At 56.3% G+C, this 17183-nt stretch overlaps 1 protein-coding gene across 25 annotated transcripts in view; it reads left to right on the forward strand.

The window, feature by feature from the left end:
* The first annotated feature begins 73 nt into the window (after positions 1-73).
* Positions 74-17183, forward strand: part of LOC102442724 (calpain-10) — a 27849-nt gene continuing 10739 nt past the window's right edge. The window contains exons 1-13 of one of the 25 annotated variants that reach the window (XM_023743913.1): positions 74-351; positions 2788-2919; positions 4189-4385; positions 5197-5414; positions 6460-6513; positions 7805-7971; positions 8154-8429; positions 9277-9479; positions 9586-9841; positions 10561-10602; positions 11328-11527; positions 11698-11781; positions 11840-12311. In XM_023743913.1, the coding sequence (XP_023599681.1) occupies positions 226-351; positions 2788-2919; positions 4189-4385; positions 5197-5414; positions 6460-6513; positions 7805-7971; positions 8154-8429; positions 9277-9479; positions 9586-9841; positions 10561-10602; positions 11328-11527; positions 11698-11781; positions 11840-11951 (2067 nt within the window). In that variant the 5' untranslated portion in view covers positions 74-225 and the 3' untranslated portion in view covers positions 11952-12311. Of the gene's footprint in view, positions 352-2785; positions 2920-4188; positions 4386-5196; positions 5415-6459; positions 6514-7008; positions 7151-7804; positions 7972-8148; positions 8430-9276; positions 9480-9554; positions 9842-10560; positions 10603-11299; positions 11528-11697; positions 11782-11839; positions 12312-17183 lie in introns of those variants that run through there. The other 24 variants (XM_014466994.2, XM_014466996.2, XM_023743905.1 and 21 more) reach the window with 24 other exon arrangements.

Genomic DNA, 17183 nt, shown 5'->3' on the forward strand with positions numbered 1-17183 from the left:
GAGGCGAGCTTGGAAGCCACGCCCTCGGGAGCTCGGCCCACCGAGCGGCGGCGCTCGGCGGCGTCCGCGCAGCGGCTCTGACACGGTGGAGAGCCTAGCGGAGCCTTGGAGCGTCGGCCAGTCCGGGGACCGGCAGCCGACTCGGCCCCTCGCGGGGCTGCGCTCCCCCTGGGCCCCGCTCGGCGCTGGGGCGCGGGCTGCATATGGGAGCCCGGGGCGCCCAAGATGCGCGCGCCGGCCAGGGAGCTCTTCCGGGACCCCGCCTTCCCTGCCTCGGACTCCTCGCTCTTCTCCAGCTTCTCCACGCCGCTGGCCCAGTTCCGGGAGGACATCACGTGGAGGCGGCCCCAGGTGAGCGGCTGGCGGGGTCTCGGTTCAGGTCTCTGCCTCGTGTTTCCTGCCGGGGTGCGAGCGCGGAGGCCGGCGGAGCGGCCGGCTCGGGGGCCGGGGTCAGCCCGGTCTGGGCGCGCGGTGGCCCGCAGGGTCTGCCTGCTGCCCTCGGAGCGGGTTCCCAGGCTCCCTACCCCACTTGGTGCTCCCTCCGAAGCTTATTCAGGATGCGCTAAGCCCCGAGCTCGGGGTCCCCGCCTGTGAGCGCAGTTCCGAAGGGGATTGAGGCACCGCGGGAGGGGCGTGTCAGCGGACACCTACCCAGCCCCACCTCCTGGCTTCCGCTCTGAAGGGCGTCTCTCCAGCCTTCGCTTCTAGTTTGCTTGGCTCTTCTGTTTCTTGTGTCTGCTTGTGTGTCTGCTGATCTCATGCTCTCGTGGAAGGGCCAGGATGAGCCTCTGGAGCAAAGCCACTCTGCTCTGCAGATTTCTCTTTTGGACTTAGTGCACCCGCATTTCCCGATGTAAACATTGTAAGGTGGTCACTTAAAGGGATGCTCTGGCCTAGGGTCATGTTGACATCTTTAGAAATTGTTTGTCTGCTGAGAAGACTGCCCTGGGAACAAGCCTGCCTCCCCAGGGTGTAGGTGGCTGCCAGAACTTCCGGGCTCTGGTGATCCAGGTGCCTTTCTGGGGCAGCACCGCGAGGGCCTGTTTGGCCTGGGAGGAGCCAAGGCATGAAGAGCTTTATAGGCCACACGAGTGGAATTTGGGTAAAAATGGACGTTAGTTGCAATGGGAGGCCAGTAGAGGGTTTTTTTAGGGGAGTGATTTAGCTGGGCGTGTGTTTGAAGAAGCTCACTCTTACTGCCTGTGGGAAGTGGATGGTCAGGGCAAGAATGCCATTGCAGTGGTCCTGAGAAGGACGAAGGGGCTTAGATTAGTGTGACAGCCTTAGCACTTGATGGGTCTTAGTGACCGATTAGAAGTAGAGGTGAAGATAATGACTTCTGGGTTTCGAGCCTGAGCACCTGGGTGGGTGGTGGTCCTATTTGATGTAGGGGAAGGGGGAGGGGGTGGAAATCTAGGGTTGGTTTTGCTCTCACGTGTGAATTGGTGCTGTCAGTGGGCAGGTGGATGTGAGAGTTGGGAGTTCAGGACCACCCGGGTAGAGGCTCGATCTGGGAGTTGGGACTGTGACTGGTGGCTTACGGGCCAGGGCCTGGAAGACAGTGTCAGGTAGAGGAGGAGGAGGACTCGGAACTGAGCCTGGAGGGGCTCTAACATTTCCCAGTGGGGTCAGCAAGTGCCGGGACAGGTATACTTGAGAAGCAGCAGGCAGTGAGGTGAAAGGACACCCAGGAGTACATGGAGTCATGGAAACCACCAGAGGGCTGCTGGGGTTAAGGGACAGCACTCCACCACCCCCTCCCTTCTCTCTCTCACACACACAAACCACACACACACTGATCTGATGCTGTGGAATCCAACAGGACACTGATGCCTGTTGCGTTTGACAACACGGAGGTGACACTGGTAAAGAAGGCTTGGGGGTATGAAGCTGCAGGGGCAGGGGATGGGGGGAAGTAGTGACGGCAGCTCTTTCCAGAAGTTTGTCAGTGAAGGGAAACCTAGAGGGGAAGTAGTGCTGAGGGGCAGTGTGGTAGAGAAGACGGAGATTCTGCTGTGCCTTATGCTGGAGGGATTCTGCCCGAGTAGGTGGCAGAGGGAAGGGGTCTCAGGAGGAATGCAGGCCTGAGCAGGAGAGAGGGCAGGTCAGGTGGCTTCTAATGAAGCACGAGGCGAGGACATTTTGAGAAGAGGGAGAAGAGGAGGCCTAAGCTCACCCAGGCTGTGGGAAAGTGAGCCTTTTAGAGAAACAGTAGGATTTCCAGCAGTATGGAGGACCCACTCAGGATTCACCATTATGAATTTAAAGTGAAACCATTTGCTCAGGTAGCTCCGCTGGTTAGAGCATTGTCCCAAAACACCCAGGGTGGGGGTTCGATTCCCAGTCAGGGCACATACAAGAATCAACCAATGAATACATAAATAAGTGGAATAACAAATCAATGTCTCTCTCTCCCCTTTCCCCCTTCCTCTTTCTCTGTAAAAATCAATAAGTAAAATTAAAAAATAATAAAGTGAAGCCAGTTTCTAGATGAACATTTAGCTGTTTCAAGAAGGGAGGTGGTAGCATTTATTCAGAGTTGGGTGTTTTGTCAATTAAGGAATGTGGACAGTCAGGGACCCCATAATCTAAGCTGGACAGAGTGACCTGAAACCAGGAGGGGCTGACAGATAATGTCTGCAGAAAGCCAGCTGCTTCCCTTCTCCTGTTAGGCAACATGGATAAGCAGAAAAGCTCCTCCCAGCCTGTCACCTAGATCCTGTGTTCTCTATTTTAAAGACTAGCATGAGGCATGATGTAACTGTGGACAATGTTCTTTCTTTTTAGGAAATTTGTGCTACGCCCCGGCTATTTCCAGATAACCCACAGGAAGGGCAGGTGAAGCAAGGGCTTCTGGGGGACTGCTGGTTCCTGTGTGCCTGCGCCGCCCTGCAGAAGAGCCGGCACCTCCTGGACCAGGTGTCTGTGATAGTGCAGCTTTCTCTTCTGCTGTCTTCCTGTCTGCTGTGCCCAGGAAGGAAGGAAGAGGCCAGGCAGCTGAACCCCTTGTTCTGTGGGGCTCTGCTGCAGCTGCTCAGCATGGCAGTGGGGAGCTCAGCTGTCAGGCCACAGGGGCTCCCAGGCACAGACGCGGTGTCCCCTCTCCCGCAGCAGTACTTTCTGCCCCGCTCTGCCAAACCCCAAGCCCACTTACGGAGTCAGAGCCATGCATCTGAACTAAAAAGTCAAACGTGCCAGCCTAGACAGGAAAGGGTTGGCTGAGGGACCTGTGACCTGGTTGGAATTAGTGTCCTTAGCTAGATAACTTCTTAAATAGGTTTTAAATATAAATTGGCAAAAGATGATTGAAACTCTTTCTGACAGACACCACAGGTAAAGAAGGCCTGTTCAGACTCCCTCCCTGGACTGTTGATGGCCTCTGTTTGGCTTCTTGCTAAGTATCACCAATGAATGCAGCAATGTTCATTGACAGTGAACACCCCATTCAGAGCGCCTCCTGGGCCCCAGGCCCCATGCTAAGTAAGCGCAGCACATCGCTGGCTTTCACTCTCACAGGCCTCACCCGCTGTGACCCATTTTCACCAATGAGGGCACTAGAACCATTGTCACTGTTTTCTGGCTAGTGAGTGGCAGAGCCAGGACCAACTTTCACTCTCACAGGCCTCACCCGCTGTGACCCATTTTCACCAATGAGGGCACTAGAACCATTGTCACTGTTTTCCAGCTAGTGAGTGGCAGAGCCAGGACCAACCATGTTGTCTAGATGCACAGCCCACACTGCCTCTCGGGTCAAAGCAAACCTGGCAGTGAACATGGATCCAGGTGCTGGCAGAGGTCCTGGGCTTCAGGCGTCTGCAGGAGGGTTGCTATGCCCATGGCAACCTGCCATCTGCAGCCAGCTCTGCTGAGAATTGGGTCTCATGCTTCTAAAAGTCACATTTGTTTTGGATTCAGGTCAAGGGCTTATTTGGGACATTAGAGCATAATGGTTGACTTTAAGCTTTGGGAGACACTGGCTTCCTCATTATGGTCTTAGAATATTTTATTGAGAAGTCTGGATTTTCAGTCCAATGGTTGGTTTTCCAAGGCATGGAATGAGGGCAGATCCTTTGCAGACCGCAGGGTACTGTGGGACGATGCAGTGTGGTCACACTGGTTAGCACGCTGGGTGGGCGCTGCGAGATGTTTGTCTCATGGTCTCCTTTTGCCTTTCCCTGTGCACGGTAGGTCTTTCTTCCGGGACAGCCGACCTGGCTCGACCAGACATACCGTGGCTCCTTCACCTGTCGAGTTTGGCAGTTTGGACGCTGGGTGGAGGTGACCATAGATGACCGTCTGCCTTGTCTTGCAGGGAGACTCTGCTTCTCCCGGTGCCAGAGAGAGGATGTGTTCTGGCTTCCATTACTGGAGAAGGTCTATGCCAAGTACGTGTGCTGGAGGCTGGCGGGCTGGGCCATGCCACCTTAGACTGCCCCCGGGAGCATGTTTCCGCTCTCCCTCGCTGCAGAATCCTGTCGTTTCCAGGCACTTGGCGGCAGGTCCTGGGGTGGGGCTGACTGGTCTGGAGATGGGAACTCTTGAGGCTTGGCCTGTGGTTTGCCTCCCTCTCCCTGCCCTTATTTCACAGCTGGGCATGAGGGAGGGTATGTGTTTTCTTCCTTTCTCTTTCCTCAAACCCCAGCAAGAAAGATGTTTCCATCTATTTGTTTTTCACCCCTGGGGACAGGCTGCCTCTCTGCAGGTTGTTGGGGAAGAAAGAGGCCAGCTAGATATCAGCCTTTTTATCTGGTCCTGACTGAGCCCAAAACCCTCATGCAGAGTGAATCGAGGCCCTTCCCTCCTAGAATGCATTTACCATCTTGCTGACAGTGAACTGATAGGCAGGCCTTTGCACCGAGGACAGGAGGGAGGCCTGCTGCTGACATGGGTTGGATCCCATCAGACGGAGTGGATGTCACAGCCTCTGCCCACGTGCCTCACGCTTGTGCCCACACTGGCAGTAGAAGAGGTTTTGCACATAGGCAGCGGCGGCTGGGCTTTGCTGGGACACTGAATGTCAGCTGTGAAGGCGTGATTGCTTCTGGCTGTGGTGAGGGCGAGGCAGCAGGAAAGAAGCGATTGAAGCCGGGTGGATGGGATCACAGGATGATTTGGAGTGTCATAGACCAAGGGGATAGAAGAGAGGCAGGGTGCTGCTCCCCTTGCCTGAGGCTCATTCCTGTGTCTGTCTTGCAGGGTCCATGGGTCCTACGAGCACCTATGGGCAGGGCAGGTGGCAGATGCCCTGGTGGACCTAACCGGTGGCCTGGCAGAAAGGTGGAACCTGAAGAACTTGGCAAGCAGCAGAAGCCAACAGGATGGGTCTGGCGGCTCAGAACCCAAGACTTGTTGGCAGCTGCTCAGCCTCAAGGAGCGGTGTCTGATCAGCTGCTCAGTGTTCAGCCCCAAGGCAGGTGAGGCAGTGGTCACCCAAAGGGCCTACACACATGCACCCTCAGATCCTGTAAGCAATCCCTGAGGCCCTGTCTGCACTGAGTAGAAAGGGGACATTTGTCTTCCCAAGCTGGTGTCTGGCGTGTGAACTTGTTCTGCTGTCTGCCCCTCTCCAGAGGGAGGGGTCCCTTTTCCCTTGACCAGGACTTACCTCCAGGGCAGGCAGGTGCCTGTGTGAGGTCACCGCTATGCAGAGATGGCCTAGGAAGCATGTGGTGGCACCATCTCTGGCTCAGCTGGCAACCTGTGAAATCAGCACTCAGGTTTCCACTATAGTGATATGTATGTTCATTGAAGAAGTGTTGTTGAAAGGAAAAACTCCCTCAAACGTAGCTACCTTTGACTTTTTAGTATGCTTTCTCCGTTTTTCATAAATGTACCTTTTGCATTCTGCATCCTAGATCATTTTCTATGTTACATAAACTTTGTCAACTTATTGCATTAGTGGATCTGCCATAGCTTCTTTCATCTTTCCCTTCATGTTGGAAGTTTAAGGTCTTTCTGATCTTATGCTGTTATAAATAACAGCATCTTTATGCATACAAGTATCCTATTTAGTATTATTTCCACAATGGAATTTTATATATATATTTTTTAATTGATTTCAGAGAGGAAGGAGGAGAGAGAGAGAGATGACAGAGAATCATTGATCAGCTGCCTCCCGCACACACCCTATTGGGGATCGAGCCTGAAACCTGGGCATGTGCCCTGACAGGATCAAACTGTGACCTCCTGGTTCATAGCTCGACACTCAACCATTGACCCACACCGGCCAGGCTACAATGAATATTTTGTCAAAGACTATGAACGTTGAAATAAATTGGCTCTTGTTGACAATTATGCTACCCTGGTGTGTGTGTGAGGGTTGGCACAGGCCTGGGACAGGCTCCTCCCCTTAGGGTGGGCTAGACATGGGCTGCTAGAGGTCACCTGGACCCCACTAAAGTGGCAAGGGGCTGGGGACGTGGGTGGCAGCTTCAATGCCATTCTGAATAAATCATTTAGAGACAGTCCAGGAGTTTCTTCTGTTTGCGTTGGACCACCACCCCTCCTCTCCAGGTAGGTGTCATCCTGTTTGGCTCCTTCTATGTCTTCTGTCTCTGGTCTCAGGGCAGGTGGAGTCATTTCTCCTCGGACCTCCAGTCCTCCCACTGCCCATCCATCCCCTGCCTCCCCAGTTGGCATTGCCAAGTGATCTCCCTTTTCTCTTGGTGGTCACAGACTGTTGATGACAGTGCTAACAGTAGCGCTTTTGAGACCTGGCCCTGCATCAGGCATCCTGCATGACCATGTGGCCAGCTAGTGAGGCCCAGAGAAGGGAATGAACTGCCAGGCCTGGTCCAGTTCCCTCGTGGGGGCTCTATGCTGGCTAAGGCCACTGCTGAGCTAACTGTCCACAGTGGTTAGGAAAGGAGCCCCCAGTGATCTGTGGGATCTGGGTGCCTGTGGGGCCACAGCTGGGGGCGCTGGACCAGTCCCCAGGGAAGGAGACAAGACCTGTGCATCTGCTGGGTTTGGGAATTCCTGCCCTTGACTGAGCTGCTCCTCGCATAGGTGCCAGGGAGCTGGGGGAGTTTCACGCCTTCATCATCTCGGACTTGCGTGAGCTCCGGGGTCAGGCTGGTCAGAGTATCTTGCTGCTTCGCATTCAGAACCCCTGGGGCCGGCGTTGCTGGCAGGGGCCCTGGAGAGAGGGGTGAGTGCAGTTGGGGGCCATCAAGGGGGGGTGGTGTGCAGGCTCAGGGATATCCTGGGCCCCCATGCCGTGGTTGGTGCCATGGTAGCTCTGTGGTCAGGATAGCGCTCAGTTGGCTCCCAGCAAGGCCCCCATAACCCCAAGGCCACATGGTCTGTACTTGGCCTCAGGTGGTCTAGGAGGCTGGCTTAGTGCTTGGTACTGAGGGTGCCCATAGAACAGTAGACACCCAGTCAGGCTAAGGGACAGGGACCTATGAGATGCCTACGCTATGTCCTCAGCTTGGCTTTAAGACCCATAACTGATGGACGAGGGCGCTGCGACAGTCCCCTTAGGTGGCCGGGGTGGTGAGCAGATGTCACACTTGGTCTGAGAAACCACGCCTGAAGCGATGGGCAGATGTCCTGTCACTGCTCACTGACCCATTCGCTCAGCCAGGTCATGTGGTAGGAGCAGAGGTGATGGTCCTGAGGAAGGTTCAGCCCAGGGCAAATGGAAGCGTGGGAAGGGGGCCATGGAGTTTGGCCCCAAGGTGCTGGCAGGGACAGGGCTCTCAGGACACCCTCTGTCCCCTCTGGCTCCTCTTGCCCCACTGCACGGTCAGTGCTGTCACTCTCAGATGAGAGATCTCTGATGACTTGAGTTTCCTGCCAGGGGTGAAGGGTGGACCCAGGTGGACCCAGTGGACTCGGCGGAGCTGCTGTCCCAGCTCCAGGAAGGGGAGTTCTGGGTGGATGAGGAGGAGTTTCTCCGTGAATTTGACGAGGTCACCATTGGCTACCCGGTCACAGAGGCTGGCCACCTGCAGAGCCTCTACTCAGGTAACCAGTGCCATTCCTGGGGCAGCCTTTAGGGGTGCAATGCGGCCACCCAAATGGACTCTACCTTCAGAAGTCAAACCTGAGCAGGCGCCTGCGTCCCCCTGCGGTGGCTCCCGGTGGGGGAGGCAGGTGTCTGTGAGGGTGGGGAGCCTAACCTGTGGTGTGCTCTTGCCCTAGAGAAGGTGCTCAGCCACACTCAGGAGCTGCCGGGGGCCTGGGTCCCGGGGCAGTCCGCAGGAGGCTGCCGGAACAACAGCGGCTTTCCCAGCAACCCCAAGTTCTGGCTGCGGGTCTCAGAACCGAGCGAGGTGTACATTGCTGTCCTGCAGAGGCCCAGGATGCGCACGGTGGACTGGGCTGGCCGGGCCCAGGCACCAGTGGGGGACAGCCGTGTGGTGTGGAGCCCGGCGAGCATCCTGGGCAAGGACTACCCTGCCGTGGGTCTGCATCTCTGGAAGGTACCTCCGCTGGGCCAGCTTCCCACTCACTGACGTACAGGTCCCAGGATGGGAGGCACGTGGATGTCTGAATCCTAGGAGCTGCCGTGCTGGGATACACGTGACTGACAAGAGCCCCACAGGCCTCCCCCCTGCCCTGGCTGTCCTGGGGATCATGTGCCTGTGGGGGCTCCCACAGACCCGGCACTGGGAGGACTGGGTGTGTCTGTGGGCCAAAGGAAACCAGAACCAAAGGCTCGAGTCGGCGGGGCTCTGGGGGCTGGTGTTTGTGGAGGTCTGAGCCCAGCTTGGCCACTTCTTATGGGACCTGGAGAGGTCACTCCACCCTCCCTGCGCCCTCAGTCTCCTCCCTATCAGGTGGGGATGGTGACGGCTGATCCTGTGGGATTGTGCAAGGAGCCCTCTGGACCCCAATGGAGATGCCTGTCCTGGGGACAGGAGCATGGCTGGTGCAGGAACTTGCCTGTTTGCTGCCAGGGCCTAGTTTTTAGTCTGTATGTCCTGCCAAGGTCTCATAGCACAAGGCACAGTGTTCCCTGTCCCTCTGTGGGTGTGGCTTACATTGTGCTCCTTTCCTCCTGCTGAGTTGCTGGAAAGCCTTTTATCCAGCAGCCCCAGGTTGCAGTAGCCGTGGGCACAGCCCTTTTGCATCTGTGTGTCCTGGAGCAGGAGGTCCTGCAGGCTCTCATGGGGACAGGCTGAGTGGAAGCCCAGGGTCATGGGCATTTTCAGCCGGCCCTTGGGAGGTGGAGTGCTTTCATGTGTTAACTCTTTGGGGAGAGGCCCTGATGCCAGGAGTGGGTGGGGCGGGTCTCTGTGAGTTCCCACACAGGCCTCCTCTCCACAGGTGGAGAAGCGGCGGGTCAGCCTGCCCAGGATCCTGTCCACACCCCCTGTGGCTGGCACTGTGTGCCATGCTTATGACCGTGAGGTCCATCTCCGCTGTGAGCTCACCCCCGGCTACTACCTGGCCGTCCCCAGCACCTTCTTAAAGAACGTGCCAGGACAGTTTTTGCTCCGGGTCTTCTCCAGCGGGAGAGTCTCCCTCAGGTGAGGGGCCTGGCCATTTCTTTGGGGGCCTGTGTGCTCCTGCCTTGATCAAGGCAGGCCAGACGGTGCCTTTAGCCCCCGTCCTGTGCTTGTCTTTCCCGGGCAGTGCCATCAAGACAGTGGTCCAGAGCACTGGCCCTGGGGAGACCCTGTTGGCGGGGGAGTGGGAGACTGTGCAGCTGCAGGGCTCCTGGAAGATCGGCCAGACGGCCGGGGGCAGCCGGAACTTTGCCTCCTACTCCAGCAACCCCTGCTTCCCCCTCACGATCCCTGAGGGTGCAGGCCCCCGCTGCGTCCGGATCACTCTGCACCAGCACTGCCTAGACAGCGACTGCCACCCCATCGGCTTCCATGTTTTCCAGGCAAGCCCTGCGAGCTCTTGGGGGTCGGGGGGAACTGTGAGCCAGGATGGGGGGGGGCATGATGTGGAGCCCTGGACTTGGTCATTTGGGCATGTTGCCCAGGCTGGCCGGTCATGTGCATGACTCATTTCTAGGTTTCATAAAGTTTGTAATCCACTGGGGGTCACAGGTAGCTCAGGCATCCGCTTGTCCCTTTGCTCTGGCTCAGAACAACTGTGTCATGGGGTCAGTTCTCCCCAGGACGGTGCCTCCCACTCAGGAGGCCCAATGGCATCACTCGGGAGTGATAAGTCAAACACCAGCAGCACCCCAGAGCTGTGTAACCCTGCCCTCTGCCCATGGCCCGCAGCATGAGGCATTTTTCCTGGGTGCGTGTGTGCCCCTGAGAGCCAGGGAGAAGCGGATGATGGCAAAAGTTTGTGGCGAAGCGCAGTAAAGGGGGTATGGGGAAGGCCACACTGGCTGAGACCATTGGGGAATTGACAGCCACTCTGCTGCCCAAATGGCGCTGCCAGGAGTTTCAGATCAGAAAGAAAACACAAAGCCAGGTGGTGGTGAGGAGCTCGCAAGGTCCCCGAGGTTCTCGGGGCCAGGCAGCTCAATTAGGGCTACAGTGGGCTCAGCTATGTGAGGTGGCTCCTGAATCCCAGACAGGTCCACGGAAAGAGGGGGCTTCCAGGGACTCAGGCTGAAAGTATGTTGTCCCACTTTCTACCTAGAATGGCTGTGAGCCCAGAGGAGTCCAGAAGGGGGTGCTGCCAGTGAGTCATAGCCACCCAGAGTGCCTTCCTTGGCGGTCGGCTCTCTCCCACCATGTAGGCAAAATGCTTAGCAGACCTGTAGTTAGAGGAAGGGGAGAAGTCAGAGGTTGCAGGCCCAGACCGCATGGCCAATGAGGCTCCCCATCCCACAAACTGTTGTGCTCCCGGGGGCCCAATTCTAGACGGGCAGGGTGAAGTGGCCGGTGTTCCAGGATCTGAGGGGGGAAGGGACACACGAAGCCTGGAGCACAGGTGATCTGGGGGGGAGGGTAGGATTTTCTGATTGAGAAGGTTCTGTACCCTAGAGAATGGGCAGAGCTGCTGAGAAACGCCCACTCCCAGGAGCTTGGGGAAAAGTGCCAATGGCCAGTAGGTGCCTCTGGGCCTAAGCAGGGGCAATTTGGGTGGTTCCCAGGCATGGGCACCTGACACCTGATGGGGTTTCCTGGCAAGGGTGGCAGGGCCTCAGTGAGTAGTGAGCCCAGCTTTGGGGAGCTGTTGCTCCTCCTTGGAAGGGGGCGCATGTATGGTGGGGGACCAGGCATGAAGCCCCAGGAGGTCCAAGCAGACTGCAGCCGGGGCTGCTCCAGCCCAGCACACCCTCAGCATGTCCCCAGACGGGGCTGCTTTGGGTCTGGGAAAGAGCAGCCCAACTGAGACTGAGGACAGTGGATCTCTCCACCTGCCCCATGGACAGGCTTCCTAGTCAGTCTGTGCCTCTCCAGGTTCCAGCGGACAATGGGGGCCAGGGCACGCCTTCCCTGCTGCTCCAGAAGCCTCTGCTGAGCTGTGTGCCACATTGCTACACCCAGGAAGTGAGCCGCGTCTGCCACCTGTCTGCAGGGACCTACAGGATTGTGCCCTCCACCTACCTGCCAGACACAGAGGGGGCCTTCACAGTGACCATCGCAACCAGAATAGACAGGTGGGGCTGTGGCGGGCTGTCGTCCTGAGGACCTCAGTGCCCACCTTCACCGTGTTCTCCTGCCTGCCTCACAGTACCTGGGGACTCCTTGCCTGTCAGCCTATGGGCGTGTAGATGGGCCTGAGTGCTGGGGCGGGGCCCTGGGCTGACCCAGGTGTTCTTTCCCACAGGCGCTCCATTCACAGCCAGGAAATGCTGGGGCAGCTCCTCCAAGAGGTACATGGGGCCAGGGAGGGGCTTCCTGGTGTCCTGGGGCCTTCATTCCCCAGCCTCTCCCAGTGGGCCACACTGCGGACTGGGCTGTGTCCTGAGGCATGAGGTGCACTGTGTCTTCCCCGCTGTCCAGGGCAGCCACTGCCCACACCTCACCATCTCTCCTTTCACAGGCCTCCTTCATGGCAGTGATGAAGACCTAACTGGATAACCCCACTGGAGTCCTCAGAGGCCTCCCTTGGCCCACGATGTCCTCACACAGCATCCTTGCACGGTGCCACCAGCCTCAGTGCTGTAGCTGCCAGTCCTGCACTGAGCAGCTGCATGTGCCTGTGGCACTAGGTGAAGGTTCCTCATCCTGGAGAGAGGCAGCCCCAGGGTCAGGCAGGTGCTGCAGGGAGAGCAAGAAAGGCCCAACTCGAGTGTCCTGGTCCCCAAGCCATGACAGCAGCTCCGTGGAGTCCCTCCGGGCTCCAGAGAGGCCTCAGCTGACAGACGAGTGTGTCAGCACACAGCTGTTTGCAGCACTTCTGGATGTAACTTTATAAATAAACAGGAATACTGAGCAGTTCACAGATGTCTTATTTCAGGCAGGGAGACACTGGGAGGATCGCAGCCTCCAAGGCGGGGAGGTTCAGGGAGGAGGAGGGTGGTGAGGAGACAAGGTTGGGAGGGTCGAGCAGGATCTGGTGCACAGGGCAGGTGCAGGAAGGATGCTTCCTGCCATCTCCCCATCTGGCAGCCTTGCCATCACCAACCAAATGGTATTCCCAGGTTTGGAAAGGCAGGCACCGGAGAACTCGAGGCCTGGTGTTCCGCTGTGCAGCGTTGCGTCATGCAGTCAGTGCTGACACTTGGAAGGGGATGTGCCTGAGACCCCTCCCCATATCCGACACAGCAAACCCCATCTTGCCCCTCCGACTCAGTCCACATCATGTCAGCATCAGCCAGGGCATCCAGCCAGCTGAGTGTCTGTCCTGGGAAAAACTGGCACTGCCTATTGTCCTGTCCGCACAAGTGATCTGCTTCTGAGCTTTCCCAACTGCCCTTCATAGCCACACCCTGTACCTGAGGCCTAGTGATCTCTGGACTGGGGCTGCCCTGCGGTGGAACCTCCAGTCCATAGGGGCCACACGAACTCTAATGGAGGCACAATGGAGCCACCACTCCCACATCTTCAGGGAGGTCCTCGTGTTCAACCCCTGTGGTGCCAGTGTTACCATTGTAATTAGTTATTAGTATTAATAAGAAAGGAGCAAAGGGGAGGTCAGACATTATAAGCATAGCCATCTGGGCAGCTTCCCAGGGACCTGCAATTTCACACCACCAGGGAACCACCAGTCCAGTCCCTGCACGTCTCTGGCAGAAAGGACTGGACAAAGAAAGATGGGGGTATGGGCAGTGAAGTGGGTGATGTAGGGAAAATACTTGCCTGTCAGTCTAACCTTAGAACAAAGATAATTGGCCAGAGGGGTGGAGCCACAGCAAGCCTGAGTAAATTTGGGAATATATAATCCTGAGACAAAGGGATTCACTCTTGTTCCTCTGGCTTCCTTTGCTCCTGTGTCCTGCTTCCTTTGCTCCTGTGTTCTCTCCATAGCCGTGTGGCCCTAGAAACTACAAGGCCCATGGCCATGTGGACCCTGCACACAGTGGGCTGCAGCTGGAACACAGGCTAAGCTAGCCAGATGCTGCCCTGGACTGTGCACATATGGAGTGGAAACGACACTGGCTTTAATCCTAGCTTTGCTGAAGACAAAATAGGACTTTTTCCTTGGTGGGACAGAGGAAAAGGGGAACTTGGAAACTCGGGTTTAATTCCACACAAATAAACACCACTTATTCTCTCATGTGAATCTCAGAAAAGTCCTTTTCTTGTGACATCACAAGAAACCTACTTCCACAGGCGATAAGCCGGGACACAGAGAGCACCCCACCGATAACACTGGCTTTGATTGGTGTCTGTAGGGTGGAAAGGTTTCCGTGTCCCCTTGGCCTTCCTGACTGACATGCCTGACCCACCAAGGGTGCTGGTCATATGCCATGTGCCAGCCCCAATTATGTGCTTAGAGACTAGGAAGTGACCCCAAGAGCCCACTGTCACCACTGATTGGTCAAGCCAGCTGTGCACCTCTGCTCCGGGCAGATCGCTGGCCCTGGGGGCTGCTCCAGCTGAGGAGCCTGCAACCTCTGGGCTTTGTCATCCATCCATCTTCTGTTTTCCACTTATTTTGCTGGAAGCAGTTTGATTACATGAAAAGTGAGAAAGCCAAGCATTATGTCACCCATTAAGATTCCCCGCAGGGGTTGCCGAAACCGGTTTGGCTCAGTGGATAGAGCGTCGGCCTGCGGACTGAATGGTCCCGGGTTCGATTCCGGTCAAGGGCATGTACGTTGGTTGCGGGCACATCCCCAGTGGGAGATGTGCAGGAGGCAGCTGGTCGATGTTTCTCTCTCATCGATGTTTCTAACTCTCTATCCCTCTCCCTTTCTCTCTGTAAAAAATCAATAAAATATATTAAAAAAAAAAAAAAAGATTCCCCGCAGGGTGGCCCTATGTATGTGTGTGGGGGGGTGGGGGGTGGGGGGTGGGGGGCGTACCAAAGGAGGAGGCTGTGGTAGACAATGTGAGATGCAGTTAACTGCCCCCATCACATCTGGGCAAGGGGCCCAGAACTCTCAAAGGCAGGGGCTAGCCTTTGCGGGGCGGAGGGGTGAGAGTGGCAGTTGGAGTTGGCTCCTCCCCCAAACCCTTGGGTGACTCACCCTTTCCCCTCCGAGGCACCCTGGCTGTGGCGGGATCTGGGGACAAGCCTTGGTCTCTCGTTGGGTGGTGGGGAAGGACTTTTTTGGCAGAAGGCCCAGTTGGGGCCCCACTGCAGGCTGGTGAGGCAGTGGCCCTCCAGGCTTCCAGGACCTGTGTGGTTGGGGCAGTCGGGCATGGTCTCCAAGCCCCTCCCAGCCAGCCCCTCCTGCCTGGGCCTGAGCTGGCCTTATATGGACCTTACAGACACAGGCAGAGCTTAAGGAGACCTTCCCTGGGCAGCCTCTGCAGCCACAGGGCCTGGGTCCACTCAGTGCAGCCAGTCTCTGGTCTTCAGTCTCTGGACTCTATCTAATGTCCTTACTGAAAACCTGTCTGGGCTCTGTCCCCATTCACAGTGTGCCCCCACACCCCCATCCTGGCTCTGGCCCTCCGGTTTGCCCTGGAGTCCTTGGTAGCCTGGTAGGGGGTGTGGGCCAGCCTGTCCAGAGGAGTGGAGGAACATGCGCTGTTCCCCATTCTTCCAGGGTCTGAGCAGGTCCCCCTCCCGCCCCATGGCCTATCTCCTATGCCTGAGACACCTGGGCCTCAGTCTTTGTATTCTCACGTCTGTGACTGGTCCAGAGCCCAGTGCAGGGCAGCCTGGGCTGAGCTGGGGCTCCATGGAACCCAGAGAAGCCTGCCCAGCCAAGCGGAGTGCCAGCGCTGAGCCCAGGGCTATGTCCAGCCAGAGCCAGGCCATCTGGGGTCCATCCCCAGATGGCCTGCGGACCTGCCAGTAGGGGGTGAAGACTGCCTCCCTCCTGTGCACAGTAGCCCGCAGTCGCAGTCGGCAGTCGTAGCGGCAGGTGTGGGTGTGTGCAGGTAAGAACAGCTTTCCCGCCCTTCTCAGCAGACTTTGCCCGCTTTGTTTGCAGTTTCTTCTCATTTTCACTTCCTGCTGCAGAGGCATGGTACCTTCTCCGGGGGAGCCCTGTCCTACACAGTCCTGGTCCCGGGTCTTCTCTCTAATGTCTTCGCCCACCCTCCCTCCCCCCGGCCTGGATCAGCGTGGGGGGTGCTAGAGCTTCTGCGGTGAGTACTGAGACCCCGGGGCCCTGCGAGCAGGTAGACAGGGAAGGGCCCTGGCCTGCCAGACTTCCTGGACAGGAGGCGGGATGGAAAAGGCGCAGGGACAGCCAGACTGCAGCCAAATTCTCATCTGTTCCAGGCTCTCTTCTCTCTGTCTCTTTGTTCACAATAATTCCTTGCTCAGTGTCCCATGGATGCTTCATTTGATTTTCCTGGATTTCGCCCCCAACATTTAACAGATTTAAACTGGTTTTGCTGCATTTTGAGGTGAATAGAAGAGTCATGTTGCTCCTGGGAACACTTTGGGGTCTTTGGACATGGCTGTGCTCCTTATGGGGAGGGTCTTCTCCAGGGTTGAGGATGAGTTTGGGGACAGGCTGTGCCCACCAGCTCCCTCTAGTATTCAGTTCTGCGGGTCTGAGGTCCCCGGGTAGTCCTGACAAGGAGGTGGCAGATGATGTGTGGGGATGGTCCCTGATTAGGGTCAGCCAGGAGCAGGGCAGAAGCTGGCAGGAGCTGGGCATCCTCAGGGAATGAAAAGGAGCTCTCTGTGCCTGCAGCGCAAGTGGGAGAGGGGTAGGTTCAGAGAACATGGCGAGCGCTAAGGCTGGAGGGGTAGGTAAAGGAAGGGCCTTGAGGCCTTTTAAAGAGCTTGGGTCTTTTCTCTTGGGCAGGGGCAGACATTGCAGTTTTAAGCAGGGCCCGGTGTAAATTTACTTGACATCTCCCTCTGACTGAGGTCTTGGGGATAGATTGGAGGTTGGGGACCAACTTGAGACATCCCAGGAACACATGGTGTGTCCTAGCTGGGCGGGAGGTGGTGGAGGCCGAGAGAAGAGGTCGGTGTCTAGATATGCCCAGGAAGCAGAACCAGCAGACATGACACTTGAGGCTTCAGGGTTTGATTGTATAGATCAGTGGTCGGCAAACTGCGGCTCGCAAGCCACATGCGGCTCTTTGGCCCCTTGAGTGTGGCTCTTCCACAAAATACCACATGTGGGCGCGCACGTACAGTGGATTTGAAACTTCATGGTCCATGCGCAGAAGTCGGTATTTTGTGGAAGAGCCACACTCAAGGGGCCAAAGAGCCGCATGTGGCTTGCGAGCCGCAGTTTGCCGACCACTGGTATAGATCAATATGAGAATCCATGAGCATGATATACCTCTCCATCTGCCTTCATCTATGGCAGTGGTTCTCAACCTTGGCTGCACATTAGAATCACCTGGGAATCTTTTTAAAATCCTGATTTCTGGGCCTCATCCTCCAGAAATTCTGTTTCTTTGTTACTAATGTTGTGGCCCCACCCCATAACAAAGAAACAGAATTTCTGGAGAATGAGGCCCAGAAATCAGGATTTTAAAAAGATTCCCAGGTGATTCTAATGTGCAGCCAAGGTTGAGACCCACTGATCTATGGAGACCTTCTTGAGTCTCTCTCAGCAGTATTTTGTAGCTTTGAGCATACATGTTTTACTTTATTCTTAAGTACTTTGTTTTTTTCCTGCTTATAAATGCTATTGTATTTTTAGTTTCCTTTTACAGTTGTTTGTTGCCAGAAATACATTTTTTTGTGTCTATTAATCCCATAGCCTATAACATTGCTAATTC

This window comes from Myotis lucifugus, unplaced genomic scaffold (genome assembly GCF_000147115.1).
Source record: "Myotis lucifugus unplaced genomic scaffold, Myoluc2.0 scaffold_5, whole genome shotgun sequence".
In the NCBI taxonomy this organism is placed as follows: Eukaryota; Metazoa; Chordata; class Mammalia; order Chiroptera; family Vespertilionidae; genus Myotis; species Myotis lucifugus.